General features: G+C 46.5%; 1 protein-coding gene across 1 annotated transcript in view; it reads right to left on the bottom strand.

Annotated features, from left to right (window-relative positions):
• Positions 1 to 9038, bottom strand: part of TMEM164 (transmembrane protein 164) — a 184902-nt gene extending 175864 nt beyond the window's left edge. The window contains exon 1 of the mRNA XM_003799740.3: positions 8369 to 9038. Coding sequence (XP_003799788.1) covers positions 8369 to 8758 — 390 coding nt within the window. The 5' untranslated portion in view covers positions 8759 to 9038. The remainder of the gene's footprint in view (positions 1 to 8368) is intronic.
• Positions 9039 to 9210: the final 172 nt, after the last annotated feature.

Genomic DNA, 9210 nt, shown 5'->3' with positions numbered 1-9210 from the left:
GGCCAGCTAAAACAACAATGACAACTGCAACAACAACAACAAAAAAAGAAAAACAAGACAATGCTCTCATGGAGCTAACATGCCTCCTTCATGAGCCAGCTCGAATGTCACCTCCTCTAAGAAGCTTTCCTTAATTGTACTAGAACAAAATGACCCTCTATTTTTTTATGCTCTGGTCAAATCTGTTACTGTACATGTGATACTGTAATTTAGTTGATCTGTTTCCTTGTCTGCTTCATCAAAACTGTGTGCAAAATGAGGGCAAAGGCTGCTTCTTATTTATCTTTGACTCTCCAGTACCCAGAACTGATGTTTGGCACACAACGTGCATTCGATAAACGCCTGTTGAATGAATGCAAGAATGAATAAATTCCCGTGAGTATTTAAAACAAGAGTCCTACAAACAGAGAGATAGCGTGAAACACCCAAGTGTCAACATTCCCTCTGGTCAGACCCTACAGATCCTGGAGACTGGGAGGGAGGGCATGTTCAAGGACCGGAAGGTGATAAAAGAGGCCTGGTTCAAATACTCCATCGACATAACTTATTGTCATCAAACAAGCCACTGGAACGCTACAGCTACCTGAAAACACACCTCACAATAACTCAGGGCCCTCAGCCTCTCATTTGAACCACACTACTTAACACCTGCATAAACTGAGGTGTTGCCTGAACTCTAAATGCCTTGTCTACAGGCCACCCAGACTCACACCCATCAGGCTGAGTCCCACCTAATAATCAGCCACCAGATAATGTCTCTCAAAGTGGGGCCCATGGCCCACTGACATTAGAATCACCTGGGAACTTGCTCTAAATGCAGATTCTCATCCGCACCCTAGACCTGCTCAGAATCTCTGGGTAGAAAGCCAAGCACTGCCATTATAACAACCTCCCAAGGGATTCTTTCCCAAGGTCTGACCATCACCACTCTTCCACACTCATAGTCTCTTTTTGACGACTCAGCCAGTTACTGGCAGGAGAGGAGTAACTGAGACAAGATACTGTCAATGTAACCAAAGATCAGAAAAACTGAGAAAAACTGAGAAAGCTGGCTCTTCTTGCAGAGGTTATTTCAGTAATACATGATGACAATGAGCTATTTGCTGAAAAATATAGGAGGGGCCTGGAGCTATGGTCCACACCTATAATCCTAGCACTCTGGGAGGCTGAAGTGAGAGGACTGCTTGAGCTCAGGAGTTTGACATTTGTCTGAGCAAGAGTGAGACCCCGTCTCCACAAAAAATTAAAAAGCGCAGCCAGACGCGTGTAGTTCCAGCTACTCCAGAGGCTGAGGCAGCAGGATCCTTGGAACCCAGGAATCTGAGGTTGCTGTGAGCTATGACGACACCATTGCACTCTACTCAGGACAGAGAGTAACATTCTGTCTCAACAAATAAAATAAAGTAAAATAAAATAAAAGAAAGAAAAGAAAACTATAGGAGGGGAGAAAGAGGAAAGGTGAGTAAAAGGACTAATGTCATATTGTTTTAAATTTACAGGATATTAAAGAATCAAAAGAAGAGCCAGGCACAGTGGCTCATGTCTATAATCCTAGCACTCTGGGAAGCTGAGGTGGGTGGATTGCTTGAGCTCAGGAGTCCCAGACCAGCCTATGCAAGAGCGAGACGTCCCCCACCCCTTCTCTACTAAAGATAGAAAAACTAGCCAGGCATTATGGCGGGCACCTTAGTCCCAGCTACTAAGGAGGCTGAGGCAAAAGGATCACTTTGAGCCCAAGAGTTTGAGGTTGCTGTGGGCTAGGGAGCCATGGCACTCTACCCAGGGAGAGAGAGTGAAGCTCTATCTCAAAAAAAAAAAAAAAGAATCAAGAGAAGAAAGCTGACATGTCCAGATGTCAACCAATAGATCAAGAACAAGATCCAACAGCATAATTTCCTGACTGGGATGAAAGCGACCAGATACTTTGGGCTGAAAGGGGCCATGGTTCTAATAACCAGCACTTTGGGATGGGAATTCTACAAAAAGATGTGTGAGCAGGAGCTAAGATTGCTTCTCTATTTCAAAAAACAGGCATAAAGAGTCTCTTAATGGGCACAAGAGATGTAGGAAATGTGTCCCTGAGACAGACAGGGCCACCAGAGGGAAGAGAAAAAAACAAAGCAAAAAGACAGCTCTGTCAGTCAGTCACCATTATCCAGGGGCACACATTAAACAATTAATGTGCATGTATTCAGCTCTGCGAGCATTTACAAAGAAAAAAAAAAAATCATTCCTTTCCTTGAAAAAAAAGTCCCTGCTAATGGCAGAGACTGAAAAACCATGCAAAAACAAATGACTTGGCTAAACACAAGATTAGCTACATGCATCAAAGGTATTAAAGAGCCCAGTGTTCCAGAAAGTATTCAGAAGGCTAGAAGAGGAGGACAAATGTTATTATGGGCTGGGCACGGTGGCTCGCACCTGTAATCCTAGCACTCTGGGAGGCCGAGGTGTGTGGGTTGCCTAAGCTCAGGAGTTTGAGACCAGCCTGAGCAAGAGCGAGACCCCATCCCTAAAAAATAGCCAGGGAGTTGCAGCAGGTGCCTATAGTCCCAGCTACTCAGGAGGCTGAGGCAAGAGGATCACCTGATCCCAGGAGTTTGAGGTTGCAGAGAGCTATGATGATGCCCATGGCACTCTACCCAGGGTAACAAAAAAAAGTGTTATTACAATGACTAAAACAATTGGAGTCTGGTAAGGCTCACATGGAAAGGTTTCATAGAAGAGAATCTTCAGAAGAGTATTTACAGAGGGGATGAACGCAAAACAAAAAAGGGACCAAAAACAGACTGAGAAGAAGGTAACACATTTATGGCAAAGGGACCAAAATCCAAGGGGCCGGTGGATCATCCAGTGAGTAGGAGCCAGCAACATAGTATTATTTAAAAGCAAGCAGGCCAGGCACAGTGGCTCATGCCTTTAATCCTAGCATTCTGGGAAGATGAGGCTGGATGATCACTTGAGGTCAAGAGTTCAAGACCAGACGGCTCAGCACAGTGGTTATGGCGCCAGCCACATACACAGAGGGTGGGGGGTTCAAACCTGGCCCAGGCCAGCTAAACAACTACAACCAAAAAATAGCCAGGCCTTGTGGTGGGTGCCTGTAGCCCTAACTACATGGGAGGCTGAGGCAAGAGACTCACTTAAGCCCAAGAGTTTGAGGTTGCTGTAAGCTGTCACGCCATAGCACTCTACCAAGGGAAACATAATGAGACTCTGCCTCAAGAAAAAAGAGTTCAAGACCACAGCAAGATCCCATCTCTACTAAAAATAGAAAAAAAATAGGCCTCACATGATGGTGCACGCTTATAGTCCCAGCTACTTGGGAGGCTGAGACAGGAGGATTGCTTGAACCCAGGAGTTTGAGGCTGCAGTGAGCTATGATGATGCCACTGCACTCTAGCTGGGGAGACTGTCTACAAAAAATAAAAATAAAAGCAAGGGCAATGCTGCCTTGTATTGACAGGTGCAAGGCATGAAAAGGCTGAGAAATAAATCTTTCCTCTCTGCTTAGTGTGGGCTGGACCTTTGCTAAGAGTTACAGCATCCAATTTTATATGCTGTGCATTAGAAGGGTATGCAGACACGGGCAAGCTTCCAGAGAAAAGCAAACAGAAGTGAGTAGAGGAATGGCTTCTGGTAGCTATCAAGAAAGGAAAAAAAGGAGTTGAGCTTTGTCAGTCTCTGAGTCAGAGGTAAAACTATACTGGTCATCTGCCAGCTTTGATTAGCTTTCCCCAGCTTCTCTGTTTAAGTGACCACACAGTTATTCAGAGGATTAATATGCTTCATTTCCACATGGCCTGTTTCAGAAAGAAGACTGAAATAGGAAAAGGTTAAATAATTTGCTCAGGTTCCCATAAGTGAGCCATGAATGAAACCAGCATCCTAATTTTAAATCCCAGGGCTGTCTGGGGGTTGTTTAATCTACCACTCTACATCACCTCTTTTTATAATAGATGCCCCCAAAGGATCACAACAATGAAAGATGGAAAAATTTTCTGCCAATTTCCTTGGGGGGAGAAACAAACTAAAAAGGAATATCATGCCTCACTGCTAAGGCCCATATAAACATCATCCCTGTGTGTGTCCCCCTGGACTGATGGCACAGGACACCGTCCATCTGATAAGCTGTCAGCAGATGGCTGGATCCCTCATTGTACCCATTACCCACCAACGTCAATTCCAAGCAGAAACAGTAATCAGTGCTCCAGACAACAGATGGGGAATGAGGAGGTGTGTCTGGTCTGAAGTCAAGGGGGAAAAGAGAAAGCCAAGTTTCAAATCCATCAGGTTTTTTCTAAAACAAATCCATCACATAGCAACTGGAACACAACAGTGTACATTCAGTGAGTTGCAAAGGGCGTCCCCAAGAGCTTGGGGCTTTTTAAGTATGGCCATTCTATACTTTTAACATGGAGGGAGGAAGTAAGAAAATCAGTGAACCAAACGCAGATAAGCCATATCTGGTGGAAATCAGACTTCTAATATATTGTAAAGAAGACAAAATCAAATAGCAACGGGAACACTAAAAAGGGCTGGGGGTCAGTGTTACCAGCTAAAAACCAATGGCTTAGAGCTAACAGGTCAATTGCATCAATATTACTTGCCAAATGTCCAGCCTGGATGCAGCCTGCCTTATGTGCACAGACATTGAGGGTTAAACAGCATATGTTGTGCCCCACTAAGTTCAGTGCCCCATCAGGAGACATTGGCACGAGCGCATACGGAATCAACAGGAATTGGACAATTAAACAAGACATGCCAAATGGGATCTTTTTCTTACGTTTCTAAGACAAAGACAACTTAACTGGACTCAAGGAAGATAAAGGGCCACTAAGTTAGACCACCAGTCTTTACTGACACAATCAGTCAGACTATCTGGCATTTTAACCCTTTTTAGAAACCATAGGTTTTTAAGACATAAATGGCTATGAAAAGCTCTTTCTACTAAGCCCAGAGTCCCACTGTGGCACCTCAGTCACCTCTGTCACTAACTTGCTGGGTGATTTCTGGTACACAGCACAATCACTCGATTACTTTTTTTTTTTTTTTTTGAGATACAGTCTCACTCTGCCGCCATGGTGTCAAAGCTCACAAAAACCTCAAACTCTTGGGCTGAAAGGATCCTGAATTGCTGGGAGGTGCCCCCCACAATGCCTGGCTATTTTTTTCATTGTTGTTGTTGTTTGTTTGTTTTTAGTAAAAACAAGGTCTCACTCTAGTTTAGGCTGGTCTCTAACTCCTGAGCTCAGGCAATCCACCCACCTTGGCCTCACAGAGTGCTACAGTTACAGGTGTGAGCCACCAGGCCCAGCCAGAATTCTAACAAATTTCCCTCCAGCTCCTCTACTTCTGGTCTAAAGCAACAATCAGTCTTGCTATAGACAAACTTACACTGACTCTCGGAGGAAGAAGGCCTTTCTATGAAGCCAAAATTAAATCATCCTGTTGAGAGACACACACCAGAAATGTCTCTGCTAAGCCATCCCTATCACTTCAATTAATGCCTCCCTTTCCTTGTTAGGGCTTCTAAATCCCACAGAATGTATGGCTCGAGTATAGCCTAATTCGGCTAGTTCACTTGCCAAAGTGTTTCTCTGTACACAATATCTCCCCTTTGGAGTATACACAGTTACAGGAAACATTTTAACATCTTTCTCCAGGCCTGAGCTAATCCCTCAGAATGCTAAATATGATAACGCATATGAAAGTGCCTTATAAACAGTAAGTGCTGGATAAATGTAAGGTATTATGGTTATACAAACCATCATTAGTCATTGCTGCAACAAAGTCAGAAAATTGTTTCCAACCATCTGCTGTTAATTTTTTTTAGGACTCAATACATCAACTTTTAAAAATCCATACATTCCTGCTTCCCAGGAAGAGCCATATGGAGGGTATGGAAAGTTGGATCCATCAAAGGCTAGTTCTCCCAGCAGGCCAGGGGTTACTATTTAAATGATACAAAGCAGTGACTTAGGGGTAAAGGGCACAGGAGTATAATTCGAGTGAGGCTCAAGAATTCCTCAGCATGCCTCTGTTCTCTGCCTCCACCCTACAGCTTCAGAGTTTAAGCTAAACACAAGGTAGTAGAAAAAGCACAGGTGACAGGAATCAGTCGATACTTCCCCGAACATCCATCTCTCCCCCAAGCGCCATCATCCTCTGCAAGAGTCTCCAAGACTGGCCTGGTCGAGTTTACTTTACTGAGCTTTACTGGGGAGACGCAAGGACCAAAAGATGAATGGAGATCAGCCACTTGAACCTCCGCAGAGTAAAAAACTAGCTTCCTTTCAGCATCCAAGGAGGGTCAAAAGCATTACAGAATAGCTCCCTGTTGTATCTCCACCTGCTACTTACAGAGATAAGGATCACAGAAGACTGTCAAGAGATAGGAGTGCAACTCTGCTCATTTTACAGATGGGCAAACTGAGACTCAGGAAGAATATGTTCCCCAAAGTCACACAAGCAATTAATGCCAAAACTAGGTCTCCTAAGTCTGCTAAAAGCCTCTAAAAATCTTTCCTCTAAAAACGATGGTTCTGCCAGGTTTGACGTCATCACACCAGCAGCAGCCCCAGTCAAGCTGAATTTAGTCTTTTGTTGACCTTCTAGATATGTGGTTGCAAGAGGCCTCAAGACCCCTTTGTAGTAGAGGCACCCTCTGACCCTCACCACCTGCCATCCTAAAAAAGCACTCCTATCCTGAGAGCCTCACACAACAGCAGCTAAGATGCGTTGTTTCCTCTAATTAACAAAAAGCCCATTCATAAAAAAGAAAAAGAAGACTGGCTCAAATTAACACAGAAGGTCTAGCTGGGACAGCCCTGGACTTCCTGTGAATGGCATCACTTCCCAAGACACCCTCCCTTAAAAAATGCTACCCATTCCAGCCCTGCTCCATGCTTAGAGCCACCCAATTGAAAACAGCCTCTTTATTCCAAAACTATCCATACCTCCTTGCCATATCTGCAAGAAGGGAAGAAGGGAAGAGACCAGAGGTCATTCTCCACATTTTACAGATTGAGAAACTGAGGCCAGAAGCCTGAAATCCAATGAGTTCCTAGGAACTAGCAAGTAAGTATCCAAGCGTCCAGTAGATTGCACTGTGCCCCTCTGCCTTGACCTTCCCAAGGGATTGCACCATCACGCTGCCACTCCTGAGGGACTGAGAGCTTGCAAGCCCAAGGAGGATGGGCTTGCTTTCCAATCCAAATGCTAATTCATCTTTTGGCTACGGGCAAGTGACCTCCTATCCCTGAGCCCCACCAGGCCTGTAAAACAGAGATAATAATCTCAACCTCCTGCCCCGTGCAAGTTTATCATCTCCTCCCCGGAATAACCTTCTACCAACATAAAAGCAATAAAGATGCTAATGACAGGTTTCAAAACAGCCCCAGAATAACACACACCAGGTTTCCCACAGCCTGAAATCTAAAAAAGACTAACTACTTTCCCCTTCTCCTCTTCGTCCTCCTCCATGATTTTATACCTTAGAACATCTCCCTGCACAGGCAGAGTACAGAAAGACAGTCTCACTTTTGGTCCTCACCCAGATTATTTTTATGTATCTGGCAACTTTCCTTTTCAGTCCTATATTATTTTCCTTTAGCACTGCTAATGGGTGGAGGGTGGGGAGGTAAAGAAATCAGCTCCCTGAGTAGCCCTGGCCTATGGGCACAGGAGACAGAAAGGGTGTGAAAAGATGGGGAGGTCTGCAAAAAATAAATAGCCTCTCCCCACAGATAGAAATCACCAGCCCAAAACTCATGAGTTACTCTGGGGCCTGTTTCAGAGTGCACTTAGTAGGAGTTTGGTGCTGCTCCAATGCCTCAGAACTCAAAAGCAGACCTCACCCTAAAAGCATAAACTCCCAAATGAAAGAGTCATTAAGAGAAACCCATAAAAGTATTTCCCCAAAGTTCCACAGTGGAGACAAGGAGGCTTACGTGACCACCTCCGGGAAAGAGTGTCACCAGGCCCCTGGGAGGTTAACTATAACAGAAGGCAAGGGGACTGGGCCATGGTACACAGATGTGGCTTGGAAAGGGCACCTGGCTGGGGCTGGACTTCCTGCTTATGAAAGGCCAGGGCAGCGCTGGGAGGGGAAGGGCAGCCAGCCTGAGTGCCAGTCGTTCCTAGGGTTCGGGCACAAGTTTCCTCACCTCCACTGTGGGGCTGACACGTTGTGCACAAGTGAAAGAAAGCCAAATCTGAAATTGGCACAAAGGCAGCCACTCATTGGAAGATCATTTTTAAGGGTCCCACTTCCCCCAAGGACGGGGTGCTGTATACTACCGAGTGTCCTGAGCACACAAATGACTCTTATCACTTAGGCTGCCCAGGAAAATGTCAACAGACTCACATGCATCATGGTGACCAGGTGACAGGGGTTGAGCAGGTAGATGACGGTCTTGGTGGCGAACTTAAAGCCCACCTCTACCCCGAAGGTCAGGCACAGGGCTACTAAGAGCAGATTCTTGCTCAGGCTCTCCTTGCCTTCCTCTGGCCGCTGGGTCACCTGCTCTGGCTGGCTGCCACGGCCACCCCTACCGTCCTCCTTCGTCTGCCTCAGGATGTGCCGCAGGGCCACCAGGATCTCCAACAGGGCCAGGGTCAGGACCACCACACTTTCCAGCAGCCGCTGCTGCCAAGAGAGGAAGGCAGCACAGTCGGGGCCCCCATTGCCTGCAAAACTGGGGTCCACGCCCCCATACAGCCAGTCCAGGAGACTTTGGTAGCTATACCGGGACATGATGCAAAGTGGTTCCCCTTGACCACTGTGCCAGAAGCAAGAGCAAGATGGAACACGAGCCCAGAGGGTTGCCCGGGTGGTGGACCATGTAAGAAGGGCACACCCCCACACCCCCTCCAGACACTGGGCACCTAGAGCAGGGGAGGGGAAGCTACACGCGAGGCCCGGGGTAAAGTGCTGGTTCTAACTTGTCCCCACGGCTGTCTGGGGAGCCCCCCGCGCTTCTCCAGTGGCCACCAACGAGGCAGGGTTGAAAGGAGCCGTTGGCCAATCTAAAAGGAAGGAGAGGAAAAAAAAAAAGGTCTCAAAGAGGCAATTGCATCGGGAATTAGGAATTGGGTGGGGTAACTAGCGAGGGAAGAAAAGGGGAACGGGGCAGTGGCGAAGCAAGCAGGGGTCAGGGGAAGCCGGAGGCCGAGAGGGTCAGGGCGGGGGACCGAGGGGACCCGGCA

Source organism: Otolemur garnettii, unplaced genomic scaffold (assembly GCF_000181295.1).
Source record: "Otolemur garnettii isolate 467f Iridium unplaced genomic scaffold, OtoGar3 scaffold00155, whole genome shotgun sequence".
Taxonomy (NCBI): Eukaryota; Metazoa; Chordata; class Mammalia; order Primates; family Galagidae; genus Otolemur; species Otolemur garnettii.
This window is presented reverse-complemented; position numbering and strand designations above follow the sequence as displayed.